This window comes from Strix uralensis, chromosome 10, assembly GCF_047716275.1.
Source record: "Strix uralensis isolate ZFMK-TIS-50842 chromosome 10, bStrUra1, whole genome shotgun sequence".
In the NCBI taxonomy this organism is placed as follows: Eukaryota; Metazoa; Chordata; class Aves; order Strigiformes; family Strigidae; genus Strix; species Strix uralensis.
This window is the reverse complement of record NC_133981.1, coordinates 13,965,835-13,990,258: the sequence shown is the minus strand read 5'-3', so window position 1 is coordinate 13,990,258 and position 24,424 is coordinate 13,965,835. Positions and strand designations below refer to the sequence as shown.

The window sequence follows — 24,424 nt, the reverse complement described above, 5'->3', positions numbered from 1 at the left end:
GCTCTCCTGAGGGCTTTTGTAGCACGCCTTCTCTCAGCCGGACAGGCTTTAGTAATTAAAGGACTTAACGCGAGAGAGAAAAATGTATCACTTGGGAATGCTGCAAAAGCCACATGGGCTGTACTGTATGAGTTACTACAGCTGAAGGACAGCGGTTTGGGCAAGGGCGTTGTGCAGAACAGCACACAAAATTCAAAATAACACGTTCGATTGTGTGCAGGGTGGTGTATGGCCATGAGCATGTCATCACTGAGAACTGTTATTACGCACTTAGGCACGCAGCCATGCCGTTTTGTCTTCTACTTGCTTTTCTCCTTTCCCAGCCTGTCAAACGCACCCTCCCACAAATGCAAACACCGATTTTTCTGTGGGGCTCAGCAGCTCCTTTCTCCCTGTCTGATGAGCCTCTCACCCAGCTGGGGACTAGGGTTACTTACTCCTGGGTGAATACATAAGAAAACCACTACGAATACCTTAAGGTTTTCTAAAGAGTCAACAGCATTGCACAGAAAATACTGTAGTTGTTTTCTCTGAGTGATAATTTTCTCCTGTAGCAATCATATCGAAATACTTATTTGATTCTTTCAACTGCAGGTTCAAGTTGTAAACACAAAAAGATTTTACGTAATAATAATGTGTATAGATTGATGTCATGGATCGTTGGATTGTCCTTGTACACTCTCTTTACTGGAATGCTTGAAGGTGTAGTCCAGTCTTTCAGTTTAGGGACATTTACCATTTACTTTAACAAACAGCAGCAACTGTCTAAGAAATAGCACCAAGAAATACAATTCATCAAACGTTAGGAAATGCATCTATTTTACTGTCGCCTGGAAAACCCCACAAACCTTACCAGGTGTTGGAAGCTGTGTATTTCACAGCATGGACATTTCATTTTTAAATAAAAAACTGTTCTAGTTCAAAGGATACATAAGATACAGTCAATGGTTACAGAAAAATTTGCTAGTTTGTAACCTAGCAATTAGTAACCTGGAAAACAGCAATGCAGCTTTCTCCACACTCTACACTGAAATGCCTTCCTGGTTTTGCTACTAGACGTGATGCTTCCATGTTTGTATTTATTTGCATTATTAAAATTAAACATACAAGAAAAAATAGAATGTGTCAATGAATTGATAATTCTTACTATTAATCAACAATATAAGATGGTGTTCAGCCTCCAGGTTTTAACAGCACCTTTGAGAGGTGCTAATCTCCAAATTAGTGTTACTTGCACAGTTCTATAACAACTATATTTAAAAAGAAAAATTATATTCTGTGCCCTTATTCTAGAGTTCATGGATAAAAAAAAGCAGAGCTGTCCTTCATTTTTGACAAAGCTACTATATTTTAAGGATAAAGGATACTATAGATTGTGCATCTAAACAACAATAAAAGTCAGTTGTATCTCAGTAATCCTTGTAATTATTGATTTTAGAGTGAAATTCTCTAGGGACACCTCAAAGGAAAAAAATCAGCTATTTAACAGTGAATGAATACTGAATAAACATGTTTGTACTGATAATTACTAATGATTAGGTGCGTGCAAAGAGACCTTGAGCTGCTTCCCTATAAACACAAATTTACCTGGATAGGGTGATTTAGACACATTTTTCTGTGCCATAAATCATGAAAAAGCAGGCTATAAAGAAAGGATTTTTTTCAGTTTTTTTATTCACAAATGTATTAGTAAATAGTAATGTATAAATTGCCAAATTGAGATTAAAACATACATTGTACTGACTAGTCAAGTTATGTACCCGAGTATTGTAAGACTACACAGTATCACATAAGTTACATTATATACTCACGTAACTCTACAAGACCATGTATATCACCTCAGAATATTTTGAAACTAACATGAAACATGGCAAAGAGTAACAATTTCATTTTGACTTCAGGAAAACAAAACCTTTAAAGCATTTTTGTGAAACAGAACTGTGTCTACATTACGTTTCTCAATTTAAAAAACTTAGGTTTTCCATTCAGCTCTGGGGTGTGTCTATGTGCATTTCTTCCTGGGGGAGACCCAAGTATTTGCCATGGACCTCCAAAAATATATCCATGAAAAACAACAAATATTAAATTTTCAGCACCATAAAGTATCTCAATTAAATCTTATGTAGAATTAAGCAATTATTGACCAATCTGAACATATTCAGTGTCAGTACCAATGCTTTTTTTGGTTTGATTCTGATAAAATAAAAAAACCTGACACCGGCAGATATACAGACAGTATCCAAGGCACTTATAATTAAGGAATTTCACCAGGTTTTAGTGTAGAAATCAATTTGATGAATGTGTAGATGATTCTAATACTCAGGTCTTTAGTTAAAATACTTCTACTTGCTTGTAATAGTACCTACAATGAACTAGGTACTGTACAAATATAGAAGATGTGAGGCCTTACTCGGAGACCTTTGTGTAAAGATAGAAAAACTATATTATTATACAATTCCAATGAAAAGAATTACATATAAATTAATATTTTTTAAAAGTATTCCCTGAACTCCATTGTGAATTTTAGCCATTTGTCAGGCCCTATTACCTGTGCTAAGGAGGCAGCAGTCACCTGTCCACAAGCTGATCTGCATGTTCCAATAGTTCTTTTTGTTTACAATAAACCTGTATTTCCTCAGACTCCCCAAGAGTGGAATATGCTAACACTATTACAAATAATAAATAGTCATAACAATAAAAGTGGCACTTTCTTAAGGGTGCTTTCACTTGATAATAAATATGACAGCACACAAGTTCCTACTGGTTTTCGTTTAAGTGTGATCACCGAGGCTGACCCCAAGGCTGCTAACACTGGGTAAGCCAAGAGACACAAAACGATTCTTCTCTGAGAACATGTGGCGAGTGTGTGGCACCATCAACAGGTCCACTTACTAGCTCATCTTTCACTGATTCTTTAACCCATTGCTAAATAAATATAACAAATCAAATTTCAAGTCACCTTAACAAAATTAAAAGATATATTAAATTAAAATCTTGTCCCTAATCCAAAATATACAACAGTTACCATGTGAAACACAATGAGAAACCTTAACAACATGTAAAGGACACTAAGAAAAAAATAATTTCCCAAAATACTCTTATGAAGTATTAAACACTGTCTCAGAGCTCCTGAAGTGAAGCTTAAAGGTCAGACTTCAAATGGTGTCCTCTGTATTTATGTAGTAGAGCAGCTCATAGAGTACACTAACACGGCTTAAATTCTTTACTGACGACTCTGCTCAGTGCAGTTCAAATTGAGATTGAGTCATGTACAATATATCTGAGAACTTGCATAAAAATTCCCCTCTGTGGTAATGCAGTGTTTTTGAGAACGTGGACTAAGATTATATGGAATAGGAGAGATTCATTTGAAAACTGAAACCTACTCCAATCTCTCTGAAGGTTGCTGCCTGCTTGTGCACGGGGGGATAACAATAAAGGGTATTGCTAACTAGTTGCTGATCAGTGCTTGTCCTGTAACTGTGTTTTTTAATAAGACATACATTATATGTAGATGCTTTCTGAAATACACTGCAAAAGGATCATAAATTATTCTGGCAGTTGTCTGTGTTTGCCATATCTTTTCACATTGCAGATGAAAAGGAGGAAGGCATTTCTGTCTACAGAGCAGCATTCTGCTTTCATCTGCTTTAGAAAAGATATCCTCTGTTTCTTCTCAGGGCAATCACTTTTGTTTTCTTCAGTCAGGACTAATGTTTCTGATCCAAATCTGCTACTTAACCTTTCATGAAAGGTACACTTTTACCATCTTTAATGAAGAGACGGTCCTTATTTCTTCTGAGCTGGCCACTGCTAGTAAAGCCCTCCAATTTATGATTCAAAGAGTTCAGAACTGTTTAACTTGTCTTCTTCATACAGCAAAATTTTTTCCATGAGCTTCTTTTTTTGATCATTTATCTTTATTTTCCAAGATGTCTCTCTGGCTAACGCTGCAAAACAAAAAAAGCCCAAATACTGAGAAAAAAAATGCATCTATTGTCTAAGGAATAAATGATAATTTTAAATTTAAAAAAACCCCAAAACTGTCTTAGGAAAAAATCTGATAGAAAACCAGAGAACATTTTGTAGATTTATTAGTAGAATCATAACCAAGGGGAAAAGATTGATTGAATTGTGTTTAGAAGTAGGAAGAAGAACCTAAGCAATTCTGGAGAAGAGAGTAATTTGTCCCTACTATCAGAACACTAGAGCACTTTTACAAGGACTTTGGTTATCATAGCAGGAGCATGGGCAGTTTTGCCAAAACAGCTTGAAGATCATGTGCGTTTGCACGTTCGGCATGCACCCCTCAGATTTATGTAGATTTACCTTGTGAAGAACATGGAGAGTCAAGGTCTGCATTTTTTTGCTGAAAGGTGCTCTGTGCAGTAGATGCTGTTTCCAAGTCGCCATCACTTTTGGTGCACGCTGCGTTTCTTTCCTGGAGTCCATTTGCAGGTTTTTCCTGCTTGATGCTGTAATCAGAGGCTGCCATGTTTTCTGAATTGTTACAGCTGTTGCTAGATAGCTCATCTGCAGATTTTTCTGAAGGATTCCATATAAAACTACTGGATTCATCTGATTCGCAAGGGACCCTCGACATGTGTCCGCAGTAGATGTCAGGCGAGGCAGCTCCCGTTAAAGGTGTGTGTGGGCTGGCACCCGTCAGGACCGCTGGCTGTGCGCTGGCCTCCTTCGTCTCCCCCGCAGAAGGCACGTCCACGCTGAGACTAGTGGTCTCATCATCAGTTTCTTCTGGAGTGTTCATGGAGAATCCAGAAGTGCTGCCTCCACAGATGTAATGCTCTCTTAATTTTTTTTCAACCATTTCCATAATTTCAAGCACCTGTTTTTAACAACAAAATCTGTGAATGCAGAATAATTCCCATACCCCTGCTTACACATATTCTCCTATGTCAACACTCAAAAAAATAAGTAAGGCATGAATGTTGTAGCTTTAGACCTTGCTGTCAAGAAGACTAAAATGTTGGTCATGTATTTAAAATATTACCTCTGCTATGTTAGAATTCTTCTTTCTCAGACAAAGGCAGATGGCTGAGGCAAAATCAACAGCAACCTCTTCTGGCAAGTGTCCTGCTTTCCTGTCTAGATATTTACGGCATATTTCCTTGGCAGCTAGCTTTTCAAAGTTTTTTACTTTGGAGTGTGAACTTTCTTTTGCTATTTGTATTTCATCAGAAATCATCTCTTTCTGTTCAAAGGAAAAAGATATGTTAGTGAAGGCAAAATTAACACAAACATTTATTTCTATCTGAATCACTGAGAATAGGAGTCTTGTCATAGATTTGTTATTATTGCTCCTTAACGGCTGTTTTACAGACCGAAAACCTTTAAGAATCTCCATTCATGCAAGTGACAGAAATGTTTGTTTTCACAGGAGAGAAAAGGCCAAAGGTTTTCTCTGCATGTGTCTAATGCCAAATTCACTAAAGCAGACCCAGCTCTTCTACGTTTAGGCCCGTTTATAGGAATGAAAACCAATCAACACCGTACACAGCAGCATTCTTGCACAGGACTTTTCAAACATTTGTTAAAGAAATCAGAAACCTACAATCCTTTATTTTCTGAACCCTTTTGAACATTGCTGAATTGCTTGGAAATAGTAAGTAGGAATACTACCACTTTCCCTTCAAAGGCTTTAACAAGGTGGCAAATCAGGGGCATATCCCATAGAAGGAATACAGGTGGAGTCTGTTTTCATGGAGATGGTGTTAATGAGCCTGGCCAGTTCTGGTTGCTTGTGAAAGTCGTTTGTGTAGTTCTAATCACAGCTCGGGCAAATTGGCCAGGATATAAATTCCAGACACCAGTGCAATACATAAATGCCTGATAAACATGATGATGAGCAGCTGCAGTCACCGCCTACCCAGGTTTCCCCATTCAGTTTGGCTCATAACACCTCTTTCTGGCACATAAAAACCATGTAAGCAGCATTTCAGCACAAAGCCTTCTCTTTTAAATCAGCGTGTATTTAAACACCAATTATTCTGGAGTATCTCCTAATACAATTGGGCCAGCACTCCTGAGTGTGGTATGTGAAATGGGAATGTATATTCTGCTTCTGTCTAAAGGCAGGTAGGCTACTGGTGGTAATGGAACCAGGATATGGCTTCCAAACACCCCTTCTTCAGGGTGTGTACAGTAGACTGCAAATAACAAACTATTTATATAAAATGAAAAGTCATCTTATGATAGTAACCCCATTCACTGGTGTTGGTATTCATTATTCCTGCTTTTTCTTACCAGATAAATAGGGTGTCTTCCTTCATCCAGTGCCTTAATCCCTGTCAGTATCTCTGCTAAGACCTAGAAAGTATATTTGAAAGATAAAACAATGTGTTCAGCATTAATTCTATTTTTAAAAATTAAGTTTTGTAACTAAAGAAATATTAAACTGCCAGGGCACTTTGAAATTAGGTTTTTACTTCAGATGGCTTAACAATGCCAGATCTGGGCAATCTTCATGACAATTTAGATCTACCTCCAGAGCCAAGTCCAAATTTTATAGTTAGATACAATAAATATTGTTGAAACAAAGGATGAGAAGAAAGTAATTCTAAATCTAGATAAGAAATCCCACTGAACAGAGTGACTTCCTATTTAAATGGAAACACCTGGAGACAGGTGACATCACAGACTATCAGTTGGTTTAGTTGAAATTCCAAATTAACAGGTAATGTTTGTAGCAGTTCATGGGGCAAATCTGCAAGAACTTTGAGAACCTAACTGTAGTCTTTCTGCTATTCTTTTTTTTTTTTTTAATGATCAGCAGTAATAATTTTTTTGCCATAAGAAACAATATTGTTTCTGTTGTTCAAAAGATTCACCTCACTTTCCCACCAACTGAAGTATATTTGGAGTGCGAACATAATTAAAACCAGGATTTCAACACACTATATAGTCAGCAACTATGATATGAAATTGCGGGCAAAACCACTCTATGAGGCACGTGCTCTTATATGCAATTTCCTGTCTAGAAGCACCAAAGAATGCAACAGAACATGGGAAAAAGGCAACGTACCACACCACAGCTGAATATATCAACTTTTTCTGTTAACTGCCCATGTCTGATAAAATCCTCCGGCAGATAAGTAAGAGAAGCTTGTAGGACTTTGGTTTTCATCATAGCATATTCTGATTTTTTATCAACAGAATATAATCGCAGACCTGAATGTCCAAGCTTTGGTGTAAAGTTTTCATCCAACAAGACATTTGAGCTGTGATAAAGACAGACAAATAACAATATTGATCAAGTAATTACTTTAACTTGTGGTGATGAATTACAGTTTTACACTTTTAAAGTTTCCAGCATTTGGCCTGCTGTGTATGAATGAAAGGATAAAGAATGGTAGAAAGGGGGAGGGGGAAGAAAAATCACTCCAAAAATTACTTCAAAAGAATATACTGCCATCATTTAGAAAAGAGAGATGGATTAAACATAAAATGGTAAACATCCTACAGAACAAGAGACAGCAGAAAGATACTGCAAATGGTTTTCAAAATTTCATAAGCTTTCGGCTGTTATTGTTAAAGAAATCCTGGAATTAACTGGTGACCAAGGAAGTGCTGATATGCCAAACCCCTCACCTTTTGATATTCCCGTGAAGAATTCCAAAATTATGTAAATACTCTACAGCTCGGATGAGTCCTATAGAAATGCTAATTCGCATCTCCCAGGTCAGTGGAGCAGGATCATCCTGCAAGGAAGTGAGGAAAAAAATGGTGTTTTCCACCATGCAATGCAGATTCTTTATTACTTTAAAAATCTAAAGGCTGCACAGCAGAAACTTCCTGTTGACCTGATCTGCTTTGCAGTAGAAAAACTGGAGAAGAGCTGCAGCCTTCCAGTACTACCGCATCCGCAGTACTTGCAGTCAAGATATTTGGGCACTTTTTTTTTTGCCTGTTTCTCAGAATTCAAAGCAATGCGACTGCTTTTTATACAATAACAGGACAGGACTTGTAATCACAGATCAGATAACAGACGCAGATTATTTGCTTACTTGACACTGAAGTTTGTTTTGTAGTGATCCATTAGGCAGGTATGGATATATCAGACAGTGCATTCCAGTTTCTACTGAGAAACCCAGCAGCTGCAAAATGTTGACATGACAACACCTGCAGGCACAGATCAGCAATGATTTGCAAATGAAATAAGAGCAACCCAGAAAAACACATTCCTGAACTGAAATAAATTCCTAAATTGAAGGCAACTGGGAATTGTGTCCTGCAGCTGGAAGCATGGAATGGCCCTGAGCGGAACGGCAGAAGGCTGCCTGACCTAGCAGCAAGGAGAGACTTAGAGCGCAGCCTGGTGTGAAGCAGCAAGGAGGGATACAGAGCTCCAGGTTTGCTCAGCAGGGACTCGCAGCGTCGCCAGCAGTCGCCAGCACGCTGCTCCCCAGGGCTCCCGCACAGGCTGTGCCTAAACCCACTGTCCCCAGAACGGCACAGTGCCTGGGAGATGGACACATCAGTCTCAAACTAAACACACAGGCAACGGGCCACGTGCAGGATGCGCACAGACTGCGTTTGAAAGCCAACCGCTTACCGAAAGCAAATCTGTACTTCTGTGTGAAAGAATCTTTGGGTGGAATTTGGGTTTGTGCATTCCATCTGAAAGATGAAAACATGCAATAGAACGTCAGTAGTAATTATTAAGGTGTTGCATTTGTACAGATCTTTTATTCTCTAGATGCCAATAGGTAAGTATCTTTACTTTAGAAAACAGGCAAGTATCACTGATGGCAACTTTGTGTCAAAGGCAGCAATTAATTGGGAACTAGAACAAAAAACAGTGTAAAGACACCTCTGATCCAGTCATCAATGCAGGTAGCTAGGCTGCAGGCTACTCCCATGGAGAGTGTTAATGAAACCACTCACCTGAGGACAGTCTCTCTCATATGTGTTTGCTGAATCTAGATTTACTTACTTTACATTATTTCCTTTTTACCTCTCCTCACGTGTAGTCATTCTGTTTCCTTGCCCATACAATATTAAACAAGAACTGCTAATGTTCTAGAGATACTAATAACATTCCCCCTTCGAAGGAAAAGAAAAGGCGGAGTACTTGCCTCTTTCAGTCTTTTGATGACATACACTATGTTGTTTCTCTGACCTTTGTAGACATCCGCAAAAATACCTTCACAAATTCTGCTCTTGTCACTGAAACCGTTCGTGGCATTGGTAACTTCCCTCTGGGTCCACAAAAGGCTCCCGCTGGGGAGGTCAGTCATTGTCTCCTGCTGAGGAGTAGAAGAGCTGCAAGGCTGGACATTTTTAGAAGAAACAAGTTTATCTCATGAAAATTCATACGCTTTTTCCTTCTTTCAGTTATCATATTTTTTTCCCCATGATTTAAGCAATCACTGTGACTATTGAAAGAAACCGTGAAAGGCACTGTGCAATCCCTCATTAGGGTTTCCCTTTGTAACACCTGTCTTGATGTGCTTTGCTGATGTAAAAATTTTGCATAGTAGAAACGACTTGAAAACAGTTACCAATTTGCATTTCCACCTTTCCCAGAAAACAGTTTTGTTTAAAAGTCCATATATTTATCTGAAGTGATGTTAGTTTAAGTTACAAAAAATATTAATCTTTATGCCTGGGGCATATATTAAGAAACAGTTAGATGAGAAAGCAGGGTTCCTCATAATGTATTTATGTTCTGGTAGGAACTTCACAGCTACTTCTGAAGCACCAGGCCTCAGCTGCACAATAATTTGTTGCTTCCAGTGTGGCAAGTCCTAATGCCAAGTGTTATTACAGTTCCACTGTAGCCTAATCACGCAGCTTTCACAACCTTAATGTGCTCCAGACTTGAGAAAACAAAACATTAACTCCCTCTCAAGAAACTCTGAAACTGCTGCATTCTTTGTAGCAATCTTCTCACTGGTTCTCTTGAAACACAATCTTCTTTTAAAAAACTCGAACAAAATAAGCCAAAGAAAACAGGCCAAGACAGAACCATGATGGGATCAGAGTGTGCCCACTGATCTGGCAAACAGCCTGGGAACCCACAGGACAGGTCTAGCTAGACTGTCTTAAAGACAAGACAGCTACAGGGAGGAAGGAACTGGAGACTGGGTGCTGAAATCATTAGGAACATGAGAAAAACTTTTCACAGTGAGATGGTTAAGCACTGGAATGGGGGCTCAGAGAGGTGATGGAACCTCCATCCCTGGAGATTTTCAATTGTCAGCTACACAAGGCTCTGGGCAACCTGACTTAAATTTGATACTAGCCCAGTTTTGAGCTGAAACCACATTTTAAATATAAAATTAAACTAAAACAAGTACGCCATACTGACTGGCCAGTGGTATATATTGCACTGTCCTATGTTCACACTAGAAATGTTAACTCCTCTGTAAAATCTATACTGGAAATTCCTTCAAAATTATATTTGCTATTTGTGGGGATGTTACCCATGCTGAGCTATGCAGTATGCAATATTGTTAATTTTTTCCCTCACTGGTCCTTTGCTGGCAAAAAAAGTGATGTAAACTGTGATGTAAACTGTGAGTAATCTAACCAAAGCATTAGTATTATATTCAGTCCAAATTTTTTCACTAGATCTGTATTTTATACAAGTAGAGGGATAAACTTTAATTGAAAAACCACAGAATGTCATAAAGATGATTTTCATTGTTATAATCAATGAGTACTAAAGGGATTTACCTTCACACTTGATGAGACAGGAGGATTTGACTGTAAGGATTTCAAAAGGTCTCTAGGGGGAGGTGGTGGAGAAGGCAGTGAATACAAGGCTCCTTCTGAAACAGCACCTGAAATTGAAATAACAGCATTGAAAATACACCTTATATTTATAATACCACAGCCTGGGACTAATTATGAAGGTCTGGGTATTTTGTTGAATTTCCTAACCAGGGATAACCTGTGACAAGCTCTCAAGATGTGGAATACTCTATGAAGATAGTGAGCTATTTTCCTGGCTGCTCTTTGCAAGATGACTACGCAGGTCTCTCTGGTCCTGGCGCGGGGACATAGAGCTCCCTATGTCCATACCATCGGCCAGAGCTCTCCTCAGTGTGTCCTGTGGTGCTGCTCCCTCCCTTCCCCAGGCAGAGGGGGATGTGCATGGCTCTCCTCCGGCCCAGATTTATTGTGCATGGAGAGAGGGACAAGGGGCAGGAAATGTATGCACTGATCTAGTCTGAGTATGGAGTCAGGATGGGACCGGGGTGTCCACAGAGCCCTGGGAAGCGTCTGGAGATCCCACAGGATGACATAGCCAGTATCTCTCAAGGCCAAGAGAGCTGTAGGAAGGAGGAACAGGAGGCTGTTGCTAAAGTTAGGAATAAACAGCTCAGGAGACAACAGCGCTAGGAGAAAGGCAAATATTCAGATGTGCCCATTTTAAAGAAGAATATATCCATTACACTGTACTGAGAGCGCATGGGAAGCAGTCTTGTCTGTATGGTCATTTCAACATTAGACCAAATTCAGAATCTATTGCTTTACTTACTGCCTGCTGGTGGTACTCCCAGATGTGAAGAGTCCGGTGATGGCAACAGACTTATCTCCTTTTCTCTCTCTCTCTTTTTGTTTTCTGTGGGAGCTAAAGATACGTTCTCCTGTTTAGGTGGCTCTACCAGCTCTTCTTTTTCAGAGTTGGTAATATTAGAGGCTGATGTCCCTTCAAAAGAGAACAAAGAAAAGAAGATTACCAGGGAAAATAGAGTCCGACTCTAATCAGTTATCAGAAAATAATCCTAGTCAGGAAAACAGTAAATTAACATGAATATTAAAATGAGCATTCAAGCAATTTATTGTTAAATTACTGAAATACTATTGGTATTTAAATTCAAATCATCTTCATGACATCTACTACTGAAAATTAATAAGAAGTGATAGCTTCAAACTAATACCAGTGATGACTACGCAAAAGATAGTCTCTTACAGTACAAAATTAGCCATAATAGTATATTTACTTTGTCATTTTCTATGTAGCATCCTTCAGGCAATGATCTCAAATCACAAATATCTCCCAGCCTAAAGAAGGCATCTAGTTCTTTCTTAATTGTCACGGGACTGACAGGAAGTTTGACAGAATTGTATTGGTTTTAGACAGTTAAATATTTTAGGACTATTTTCAATTGTGTGGTTTTAGTGTAATGACCATGCCCATTCCCAGAAAACACTTTCTTATATAGAATTATTTGCAATAAAGAATCATACTACTGCTTATGAACAGAAAGAAACAAACTGGAAACGATCTAGGGAAAACACAAAAATGGTCAAAGGTCAAGACTTACTGATATATAAGGAAAAATTAAAGGCCGAATTCTTGATTCACTACAGCTCTAAAAGATCCTGTATTTTATACAGCTTGGCAAGATCTCAGAATCATGCCTGAAAAGCAACTTGAAGTCTGGTTAAAAGAAGTACAAAGATGCTTTTAGCATAGAGGGACTTGAAAAATGTGTACATCTTAGAGGGAGTTATTAAAATTAGATTAGGCTACAGTTAGGATGGGGAAAACATAACATAAAAAATTTCAAGATACTGTTATAAATCTCCTGTCAAAGGCTGAAGAAGCAGCTGAATTCTTATCCATGAATACGTTTAAAATTAAGGTTGAAAAGGAGATTGGAAATGCCCTGTGTGCACTAGGGGTGATGTAAGGACTTCCTATTGCCTGATAACAACATTTTCCTGGTTGTAGTTCTAAACTTTTGTTTCTACCTGGCACCTTTTAGCAGCAACACATTTAGCATTTTCTTAAAAATCACAGTTAATGTTTTGTTTTTATATAAAAGAAAATAAGCACAAGTATTAATATAAGGGGGTTTTGTCATGGTTTTATCAGTTTTGTATCTTAAGCATGGTGGTGATCTTGGGATCAAAAGCCACAGGCCTCTGTTTGCATCTGAAATCAGATAATAGCTTTGTGTTTGTTTTGTACAAGCAAGCAGGGGAGCATCTGACACAAGCAGGAAGCGGTGTGTTCCATTTATAATCTGTGCTACCTGTAATAAACCAAGATTCAGTAGAACTGTGTAAGAAAAGACAAGCGGGGACAGTTTCAGCGTACTAAGCGTCCTGAAGAGTAGGAGTTTATGAAAAGCAGTAATGGTAGAGTGGGCATGTTCACGTCAGGCAAGTTTTTTCCTTTGACCTCTGGGGTGTGTATCCACTTTCTTCAATGTCACCTATGAATGCAGGTTTGAATGAAACTAGGTCTTAAAATTAAAACTCGGAAAAATCAGGTATGGTTCTTTATTACTGTGTCAGAATGCTACGAAATCCTCAGATTTACGGGTTTTTGAAATTAGCTATTGAACAGCCTGCAGGCCTTTAGTCAAAACTGACAGTCCCTGTATGTTGCAGTTGTTGGCTTTTCCCTCCTGTACTTTAACCTAGAAGTCTCTAAAATTAGATTCACTTCCCTCTTTCAACTTATTTTTCAGGGTTTTTCATGAGTTTTGCAACTTCCTGCACATCAGGCAAGTCACAACTGAAGCAAAAGAACTGGCATAAGAAAAAAATTATTATTATGGACATTCAGAAGTGGGACTAGAGTAGAGAAGAAATTGTTAAAGGGAGGTAGAATTCTCCTGGAAGTAATCCGCCAGCAAAACATCTGCCTGTGTGTTGTGTCTGATTGCTTTAAGTCAGAATGAATAGAATTACAGTGATGTAAGGACCACTTAGCTTTCTAAAGTGCCCAACAGAATAAGCAATGTATTCTCCATATCTGCCCAAGAGGAATCCCCTGATTAAGCATATTCAGATATAGATAAAAAAGCAGAAATAGAGGGTAAAGAATCTAAACCTAAAAATATCCTGTTAGAAATCACTTCTGCTTATGACTGAGCACACAGTGGAATGCACATATTGGGTTTATTCCAGAAAAAATTAACCACTTCCACATGGCAGAGCAACAAAATAATCCAGACTTTCTGCCACTTAAATGAATAGGAAGTTTTGCTATGGACTTCAATATAAAAGACAACTATAAGAGGTTTTTTAAAATGATCATTTAATTGTAGTTTTGCAATTTATTGCCTTTGAATTGATCTGGACAAAAAAGAATATTGATCATCCAGAAACATAACTGATAATTGATCATCCCACAGGATTTGTCTCTTCCATCTTTTTTAAGCCCTCTTTATCTAGCCTTCATACCACTTTACAGAGTTCAGAGTCAGAACCAAAATCACTTCTAACTCCTTATGAAGCCCTTCACAGAACAGCCCAAGATTGTAGCTCACCACTGTCACACAGGAAATCAGAGAAACAAAGGTATGTTAGATCTGTTACATCAGTTCTGTGTCTTAATGAGCTGAACTGAGTATGTTCTTACCATGATCTCTTAATATTCACTTTGCCAATTTACTATCTAGCCCACAGAAATCATTATAAAGACTCCTGTATATTTGCATCGGCCAACTACAATTTTTAGAAACCAAGCTTTTCCTTAGAAATCACCTTGTACTGCAGCCTGGAGGAAGTTGATTTGGTTTCATTTTTAACAGGGGGAAAACCCTCAGTTCTTGCAGCTTGTGGCAAGTGAAGTTCAAAAAGTCTCAGAAATGTTTCTGAGAAAGCTCAAAAAAACCAAAAAAGGTAAATCACTGAAGCACAACAAGACAAAGCAGGTAATCCCCAGTTGTACCAGAGGCTGCAGTCAAGTGTGTATTGCACAAGCTACAGTGGTATTTACATACCGCTTAAAAGCAAACCAGTCAGACAAACAGAAGGATAATGAATGTTTCTGTGCAGTGATGATGATTATTTTTGTCTGTGTCTTATCTTTACTTTTAATGGCAATGTTGCTGGAAGCTGCTCCTGGCTTGGAAGCCTGATTCTTTGCATTGTACGTATCGGAGAGAGAAATCTCACTTGGTCCTTGTGTAAGCAATCTTGTCAGGGGCTTTAAAACACTGCCTCTCAGGATTTGATCCAGTCCTGTATTCTGGCCTTTGCACACAGGACCAGCTCTAATGATCAGAGATCCTCTGGGCAGCTCTCTGAAACATGAAGTTTGTCTTGGAGCAATTCACCACTGCAATGTGCTGAACTAATCTCAGTTTGAAATCTGCTCATGGTCTTGTTTTAAAGGACTGTAAGAAAAGAGAAACCCCTCTACCTTGGGGTAAAAGCAGCAGCATCTCGGTTGTTACAACAAGTAATTCTTTTCAGGTCTGTGAACTCAGCTTTTGCAAAAATGGCAAAATTAACCCTCATGAGAAGGAAAAGGCCTCATACCTAACTGAACAAAACCAACGTTTTCCATGACAGATAAAAATTATGTTGAAAATTGTTGCTGCTGTTATCTTTCAAATTTTTCAATTTCAGTTTTTATGTTTCTCAGAAGGAGAATGCAGGGGTATTTTTATTAAATCACAATGTATAGAGCAGGATTACAGAAATGTCAATGAACTCTGTAAAGGAATACGCCCAAATAAGGCAGCCATAAACAAAGGCAGGCCCCAGAACGCGCTCTGACAGGGAAAGAAGGCAAGGACTGTAACTAATTAGAGTTTAAGGTGTGGTAGGTTATACTGTGTTATGTAAGAGCACCCAGAAACTCTCTTTATGGAGTAGGAACCAACTGTGTTAAAATACTGAACAGGCACAGAGCAAAAGTGTCATCCCGTCATGGAAGTCACCCTCTACTCCAGAGTATCATAAAAATACAGTTACCAGGGAGCCAGGCTTACTGCATTGCTGATATCTAGATCAGACTTACTCAATGTAGAGATTTTAAAAAATAAAAATAAACCAAGAGTTTTGTTTTCAATCCTGTCCACTCAGACTGGACCCTCAAAGTCACAGTCACTGTGACTAAATTAACAACTGGATTACCGATATACAAATTAAAACAGGTTTGAGTTTGCTTTCCTGTAGCTTTGTTTGCTTTGCTGAGGAATGAGGAGTAAGAATCGTTCTGGTCTCCTAAGTGGAATGCTGCGACTGAATTCAGTCAGAAAGTGGATCTGCTGAATCAAAAGGCTGCACGTGAGTGATGCCAAAATCAGTTATACTAGCCGAGCAACGCTCTCATTAGGGTCTGTGGTGATTGTGTTTGATGTACCAAGACAGAATTTGCTCCAAGGTTGCTTGTGCTGTAGTACTTAATATTTCTTTTTTTTTTAAAAAGAGAGAATAGAATTTAGAATACTATTGTTAAAGATTTTTTTCTGCCATACCAAAATAAAGGTTAAAGGTCACACCAGTGCCAGGGAACTGCTGAAGAACAGCAGTGCTACACAAAGTGGCAAGAACCCCTTGATGCATGGCTGGACTTTCCATGAGAACTGCTGCTGGGCAGTGGATGCCACCTCTGGCTGTGGAGGCAGGCTGCTCTGTCGCAACAGCCGCTGGGTGGAACTCAAACCCACCCCTGCCGCTGACAGTTTCCTTCTCAAGGGATGTGAAGAGCAGATGGTGCTCCCGCACATCTTCCACCTGTGGAAGCGTACGCCCTCATGAGCTCTGAGTGTTTCCCATATGCCCCTGGATAGTACTTCTCTAAGCATTTTTGGCCACGTAGCAAAAATCTGTAATGTTTCTTCCTAGTAATTCTCTATGGAGAACTGGCAAAATTCACTCAAACCTCTCATTTCCAGAAAGTAGATTTTGGGTAGGAATATGTGTGAAAAGGGGAATGTGGTCCACTCCACTTTTTGGGGCAACTCAGAAAGACAGTGTGTTGTCTCGGGTTCAAGAGATTTGGTGGTAGAACCAGAATAAGGTACAATGTGGCTTACAAAAATGGACAGCTGCAATTGAAACATTTAATTTTCAATGGAGAAAAGTGGAAAGGAAAATTATATTTACAAGTGTTGTGATTTCTGTAAGGCAGTGGTTTACCTTAACTAGGCACACTGAGTTCAAACACTAATCATCCTACCTCCAAAAAGATAAGTCTGAAATAGAGCAAACTGGAGATACGTGAGAACTACATGCAAAGACTTACAAAAGACTACAGGAGAACATATGATAGGAATAGAGGAAATACGAAGTGTGATAAAGAAATGGTAATGTAGGTAGTGCATAAACCATTTCTCATTTTCATAACCTTTTTCTTATGGTGCAGGAAAGCAGGCTGCATAGGCAAAACTGATTATATGTTTTTCTACTCTGAGGTTTTTTTGACAATTAGAGTATAAGTACAAAATTTCATGGAGAAACAAGAATGTATGAAAAATTAAAACATTCATAATTAAGCTCTGTTTTGAAACCCTGCCTGATGCATGAAAGTACCAGCCCTGGTTCAGAGCACAGCCAGTCTCTTTGGCACCTCTCAGAGCATCTAAGGTGGCCACTACAGAGGTGGGATGATGAACTAGAGGGACCAGTGATTCCTCCTCTATGTCACCTCTTCCTTTCCCAACACAAATTTTATTTGAGAGAGTAGAAAATCAGAATCAGTGGAGAAATTTTACAGTTTGAGCATGAGACTCCCAGCAAAAAGTTTCTTTGGCTAGCAAGACAGGTTCACTGGATTGGGTCTGGGTGCTCTAAGAAGCAGCACAGACGCCCCGCGGGAGGAAGGGGCAGTTACTCACAGTCCAGAATGACCTGAGCCGCTCGGTAGAGCTGCAGTCCATGCAGCAGGTCCAGGAGCTGCTGCACTGTTGCCAGCCGCACGCCCCACCACCACATGAGCTCTCTTGTTATGCTGATCCCCGTCTTCTCCATGCACTTGATCTTCCGTAGCTCTGTTTGATCAGTTATCACGTAGGAGGCTGGTGGGAGACAATGGATATTTCTGTTTAAAAATTAGAAAAAACAAGCGAGCTCAAGCAGGGAAAGCTAAGGTGTGAGACACGCTTTTTCATTTGCACAATTTTAAAGGAAGGATCACAATAGATTAACTATGTGGACATGAAGAAAATTCAGTTCCTAAAGTACGGTATTCCTTTTATTCCTTTGACTATTCTGGAAAAAATCTTGTTATATCAGAGGCCCAAAAAGAGAACCCAGTCACACTTTTCAGCGTATCTTCCCCATAATCTTCCTTCACCTTAATACTTTGTGCCAAAGTAAGTTCAGATTAAATTCCTGGTGTGATTCTCCCGAAATAGGTAACAGAAGTCAGTGGTGAGACTGCACTCCTGTCTACATCACTAAATACCAGTATTACAGTAAGCCAAATAGTACCTGAATCATCTGGGTGTTACTTACAGCCAGATAAACCTGTTGGTGAAGAGCAGCCATGTCTGAGAGCAGGAGATGCTGTGCCACAGCTGACCCTACATCATCTGTCCTGACTCCCGAATGCGCACGCACGCTGGTCACCCCTCTGCCCCTCTGGGCTGGCTCACCAGCACATAATCCACCACCCGCTAAACCCGACGCACCCGGCCACAGCCTCAGGGCTGGAGGAGGGCGAGGGGCGAGAACCCTACAACAACCCATGTGTCCAACACTGCCCCGCGTTTGGGATGGGGGCATGTCACAGCTTTCCCACCCTGCAGCACCTGCCCGGGGCAGCCCTCGGCCTGCTGCGCTCTGTGGGACGGGAGGTGGCAGCCCCGGCTCCTCGGGGTGTGGACTCACGGGAGGGAAGCCAGGACAAGCTGTGCTGCAACAGCGGTTTGTGACACACGGTTACCTCGTCACCCCAGCCTGGGATTCTGTGTAAATTCAGCTGTGCTCATTTGTGGTCTTGAGGGGCTGGTGGAGGTACCCACTGAAATCCTTAAAGTCAACAATTATGTCCTTGAAGTCCTTAAAGTCAACAATTTTTCTAAACTTTTAGTTTTTCCCTTTTTTTGTACTTAACATGCTTTTGATAAAAATTTATAATTAATTAATTTGTCAGTGTACATACTAAAAATACTTCTGGCAAAATGATCTACTCGGAGAGCCTTACAGCAGCCGCGGTGCTGCTGGCTTAGCCGGAAGGAGAGGGGCTCTCGGGCTGGGGGGTGTGCGTGTGTGAGCAAAGCTTCCCGAGCTCACACCCTGTCTGGCTTTAGAAGGACGTTAGACACAGTTTTATGCAGCTGAAGATAGCGGAGATGAGTCCCACCCTAAGTCAGCAAGTTTAACCACGTAAGAGTTTACTCAGCAGGCAGAGTTAGTTGAGCGAAATTAAATCATGTTAAAAAAAGGAAGATAGACCAGCTAAGAAAAGATTCAGGTTAGAATTGTTTGGACTGGCATACAGAAAAAAGAATAAAAAACTCAGGGACTACGTTTTCTGTACTTACTAACTGGACACGGCCAGGTCTGAGAAAAATAGGGGCAGTTAAGTATGAAGAAATATATGTGAAGAGAAGGAAGAAAGAAAAAAAAATAGAACATCTAAGCACATATGATGGATGCTGTGAAAACAGGCGAGTGCGTAGCAGAAGATAAAGTGCGAACAGAGAGGGGAGTGTGAAAGATAACGGAGAGCGAGGGGAGGGAGCCTGGCTGCCAAGGGAACGCGGAAGTCTGGAATTCCACCTATTAATCAGAGATTTCACTTGATCCCGAAAACAGACTGGTGCATGGGAATTCCCTCTCTACAGGATATGCTCTTCGGAGCACTGGCGAGCGACTCGGCCAGAGGCCCTGCGTGGGGTGGCCGTGTACCTCGAGCCCTTCCACCCCACGTCCCGACCGCGCCACCGCTCCGGGTGTCCCTGCCGCGGCGGCCCTCTCTCACCGAATCGCATCCAGTCGTAGTCACTCAGGCAGTCCATCTTCTGGCAGAAATCCTCCAGCACCCAGGCAGGCATGCTGTGGATGTACAGAGCCGGGGGGGAGCCCCCTCTCAGGGCCGGGGGTGGCTGCTGCAGGGTCATTGCTTTACAGTCCCTCTCCAGGGAGCCCTTCGTCCCCAGCGCGGCCATCAGCAGTGGCTATGCATGGTGCACACTGCGGCCAGCGACCACAAAAGCAGGCAGTGGCGCTCACCAGCCTCTGCCTACTCTGCCTGTTGCTGAGGGTTGATTTTCTCCAAAAAGCTTCCTCTTCTCAAAGGGGCTGGCCTCGACAGCCTGCCCCCCCCAGCCCGACTTGCTCTTTGCTGGGGGAAGAGCCGAGTGACACAGGCGAGCGTTTCTTGGCAGGGTTAGACCACACTCCACTGCTTCCTGCTGACGTCAGGCCCCGGCCCCACATGCAAATCAGATTTTCCTTTCCATGAGCGCTTATTGCCCCAGCCTGGTTGCCAAATTACAAGTTTCATGCGATGGAGGCGAACGATGCCTTCCTGCGTGTTACGCACAGCTGGTATTGCCGACAGGCTTTGCAACTGCTGCTGGCAGACGGACGCGTGCAGGTCAGGAGCTGTGCCCAGCAGAGCCACTGGCCTGCGCAGCCCAGGCTTTGGCCACCTCTCCAGGGCAGGCGGCTAGCGGTTTGTTCGCCCCTATGGGTATATTTAAGCATAGGCGCCCCTAAGAGCTGCACCAGCCCTGCTCCCTGCTGCACTGGGCACTGTACAAGTGGGGATTGAGAAAGTTTCAAAGATCTCGCAAGATCTAAGGAAGAAACACACCAACAGAGAGGGCAGTAAAAAGCACAGCCAGCGAATACCAAGCAGTGACCCTGCTGCCAGGATTTTACAATCGTTGCAGCACACAGGATTTCACTTACTACAATATGTAGTGCGGTAGCAGATGCAGGGAGAAGGAAAAAACATCAGAAGCGGTGATACGGCCAGGTCTCGCTAGTCAAGGATTAGGTTTAAAATACGTTCTTAAAGTCAACAATTTTTCTAAATGTTTAGTTTTTCTCTTTTTTTTGTACTTAACATGCTTTTGATAAAAATTTATAATTAATTAATTTGCCAGTGTACATGCTACAAATACTTCTGGCAAACTGATCCACTCGGAGAGCCTTACAGCTGTACCTCTGCCACAGCGGGACAGTTTGCAATACGTAATTGTAACCCTTTCCTCTTTCTGTTCTTTTTGTTCATATTCAGCCCTAGGTCTTTTGTATTAATTGGAAACAGTACTGTAAATTTTGAGAGCTTTTAATTTACTAGTTCTTTATAATCTGCATATATTTTACTGTACAGATAACTCTTGTTTTCAGTATCAAACTTTCAAACTTTGGCAGTTTTCTGTATTTCTTGCCTCAAAAATCATGAGCCTTTCAAGTACCGTTAAAGTAACAATGACTTTCTTAAACCCACTGTGGCAAGGAAAAGCTGAAAAATGTGATATTAATGTAGCTATAAGATCAAAAGACAGAAAAATATCCACAGTGTGTTATTATTTAAAATATTACAATTCATAGATTGCCTTGGGACCTATCTGTTTTAGCGGTAGTACTATTTCAACAATAATAGTTACATTTATGGTTTCTTTCCCCTCCCTTTTCCCTGTTTACTGTCCCTCTGGCACATACCTAAATTCTTTGTCATGGGAAGATGATCAGAGCATCTCTGAAAGTCACGTAAGATGAGATTGAAATCTGTGTTGCAAAGAATTGGGTAAAAGCAGGAGGAAAGGACACTTCTTTCCCTTGGGTACTGGGAAGAAACTGTGACACCTTTTGGACTGTTTGCCTCATGAGAAAACAAGGGGAAAGAATGCATCTAACTGTGTATGGGTTCAGCTTTGCCCTAAAAATGGTATGTAATAAAAGGTTTTACAAGGGAACTGCAATTCACTTTTTCAGACAACCTATTCCTGCTGTTCTGCCTTCATTTCCAAATGATGAGCTATTAGGCAGGACTCTGTACTGCTGTGTGTCCTCCTTGAGCCCTTGGACACCAACCAAATGTCAGAATAACTGGTTATTTCTCTGGAGTTTTTCACCTTCAGCTGTGACTGGCCACTTCCTGCAGCAGCACACTGCCACTGCCCCGCACTCAGCTGTTGTGTCGAGCTGGAACTTTCAGCCCAGTCCCAACCTCTCGCTCAACTTCCTGCTGTGACTCCGGCTGAAAACTACCCACAACTTTAATGTAGTTGTCACAAGTAAATGACAACGCTCACTCATTACTAACCGAGCTGAGTAACTGGTAGGAGGCTCCATTTTCCAATGTTCATGTCTTAGAGCCAGCTCTAAGACTTTCTCTCTTTTTTTTTTTTTTATTCTGACCCAAAGGAGCACTCCAGAAGAGAATTATACTTTCTTGCATATATTGAGCATTTCTCCAGAAGTTTACCTGTCTATAACATTTGGTTTTGTTGTTTACTTTTTTTATCAATAGGAGTTCTTTAATGACCAAAACTTGCTAGTACAGCATTTATGCACCTGCTTTAACAATTCTAATTGAATAGGCTTTTATGTCAATTACTTATTCACATCTGTCAGTGCCTTGCACTTTGAATAAATATTCAAGTCATGGGTTTGGCTGCAGAATGAAACCCAAATTATATCAGAAGTATTATGAGCTATTGCATTCCAATGACAAACAATATGTAATCAAATTGGTTTTATGCTAGAATGCCTCTAAGTAAAAAAACTAAGACACACAGCTGAGCTGATGTTATTACTAAACTAGCCCATGGTCGGGTCTTGCGAGCATTTGATAATGGGGCTCTTATGACTAGCTCAGCTAAACACGGGTGTTACTTAGCACGCTTACAGTCACTGCCATGGTGGTTAAAAGGGCAAAGCAGGTTAAAAAGACCAGGTTAAAAAGACAAGACCAGCAAGACCTGCAACAGTACTGTCAGACTGTGGCAAGACAATCAAATGTAGTATCAGTGTGACTCAGTGGGCTGTAAAAACAAACCCTTGTCAGCTATCTGTGAGAGATGTTTTAAAGTGCTTCTCATCTTAGAGAGTAAGTTGCGAAGTTTTTTAACCTGACACATGGAAAAAAAGGTATTTCATTATTTGTCAACAGGAAAATCAACACTTAGGTGGTATGTGAGAGCTAAAATTAGCGAAGTAGTTACAGAATTCACATCACAAGAAACGTATCCACACTGCAAGAAAACAGCTGTGGGAGGAATAGGGGAGGCAGCTGCATGAACCGGGTTCTGCATCAGACTTTGTAGTGGTAGTGTCCCTTCCTCTACCAGACTTTTTGCATAACTTTGGAAAACTTGATTTCATCTGCAAAATGGAAGTAGAATTTCCTCTGTTATCTTGTCTAGGGAAAGTATTAGATTTCAAGCATGGATTGCCTCTTGCTATACATTATGCAAGAGGCAATCATTATTTTAAGAATAAGGTACTTCCTACTCTTAGTGGCTATGCAACGAGTAGTCAGCTATTGTTGGCAGAATGATGTTATTAAGTTGTGAAGCCAGATCCAAATAATGTACTTTGGTACCAAAAATCAGATGCTACAGTGCCTAATGTAGAGACAGCTGCCTCATGTGAAATCTAGAAGTCCCTGCCTGGTCTCTGTTCTGCAAATGAGGTGTTTGCCACCTCGGGACGGGATGGAGAGCAGCTGGTCTGCTGTGCAGGGCAGCATCTGTGCTGAAGAGAAGTGCCACAGAACTGAAGCAGGGTTTGTAAGATTCCTGTCCTAGGACTCGCGTACCTCAAGGTCAGGGAAACGTCACCTTCTGCTGGGAATTCCGTGGGTAAATGCACAGACTCTTCCAAAGAATTAAGTAAGTTTCACTTTTAAAACACAAATTGATGAGGGTGAACCACAGTAAATGACACAAAGCATCCACAACTAATTGTTGCCTATCAGGAGCTGCTCTTTAGCCAAGGGTTTAAGTTGAAGTGGAATTCAGTAGGTGTAACTAGAAACTAAGCAAAGACAGGATACTCCTGTGAGCAATGAGATCTTGAGGTAGTTTTCCTGTTTGGTTCTGGCAAGTTACAGATACATAAGTATGCTTTTCTGTCTGCTAACATGCAGGAATCCAAGGAATCTGCTCCATTAGCAGTGATAAACACTACTAGGGAAGTATCACCAGCTGGCTGTACACTGAAAGAAGTCACAGACTCATGGAATAAACGTGAAGTATTCTAATAAGCAACAGAAGAGATCGTAGACCCCACATAAATAAGAAATACTCAGAACATGTGTGGTATGTACTGATCTGTTAAACCTAAGACCTAATACCTACTACATTAAAACTCCAGGGTGAAGCAGGCCAGTTTTCTGCAAGTGGCTGGCAGCACTGCCAGGTTAATCATCACGTGCAGCACTGCAGGGGCAGCAGGAGGGAAACTCCTCCAAGGTACTGCAGGACCACACCTGCAGAGCACAGCGCAGCACCCTCTAGCCGAAGGGCTCCCTGGGAGCTGGGGGACTTCTGATGTCTGCTCCCGAGGCCTGCACGGGCTCACTTTCCTCTGAAAGAGACCTGAAAAAGGCAGCAAGAGCAGAAATTGTTCACGGACAGACACTGCCGAAGCTGCGACTGCAGTTTAGTGTCAGCCACGACAAGGTCCGGCAGCAACAGGGGGCTGAACGGTTTGTAAACTCAATCCCAAAGTATTTGTTACTGATCCAAGCAGAGTGACTTTCAGGGGTACTGCAGGAACACAAGCATACAGTCACAAG

General features: G+C 40.9%; 1 protein-coding gene across 2 annotated transcripts; it reads right to left on the bottom strand.

Annotated features, from left to right (window-relative positions):
* Positions 1 to 1,656: 1,656 nt before the first annotated feature.
* Positions 1,657 to 24,320, bottom strand: IRAK2 (interleukin 1 receptor associated kinase 2). 2 transcript variants are annotated; one of them, XM_074879243.1, is made up of 13 exons: positions 19,649 to 24,320; positions 17,559 to 17,738; positions 11,507 to 11,677; positions 10,699 to 10,805; positions 9,096 to 9,290; positions 8,573 to 8,637; positions 8,025 to 8,139; positions 7,609 to 7,718; positions 7,043 to 7,238; positions 6,265 to 6,327; positions 5,012 to 5,212; positions 4,330 to 4,846; positions 1,657 to 3,950 (listed from the first exon to the last, which is right to left on the bottom strand). In XM_074879243.1, exons 1-13 carry the CDS (start codon positions 19,833 to 19,835, stop codon positions 3,832 to 3,834), a joined length of 2,226 nt encoding a protein of 741 aa, XP_074735344.1. In that variant the 5' UTR covers positions 19,836 to 24,320; the 3' UTR covers positions 1,657 to 3,831. The 2 variants fall into 2 exon arrangements, with proteins under 2 accessions (XP_074735344.1, XP_074735345.1); XM_074879244.1 differs by having other exon boundaries at positions 23,985 to 24,320.
* Between the last annotated feature and the right edge of the window lie 104 nt (positions 24,321 to 24,424).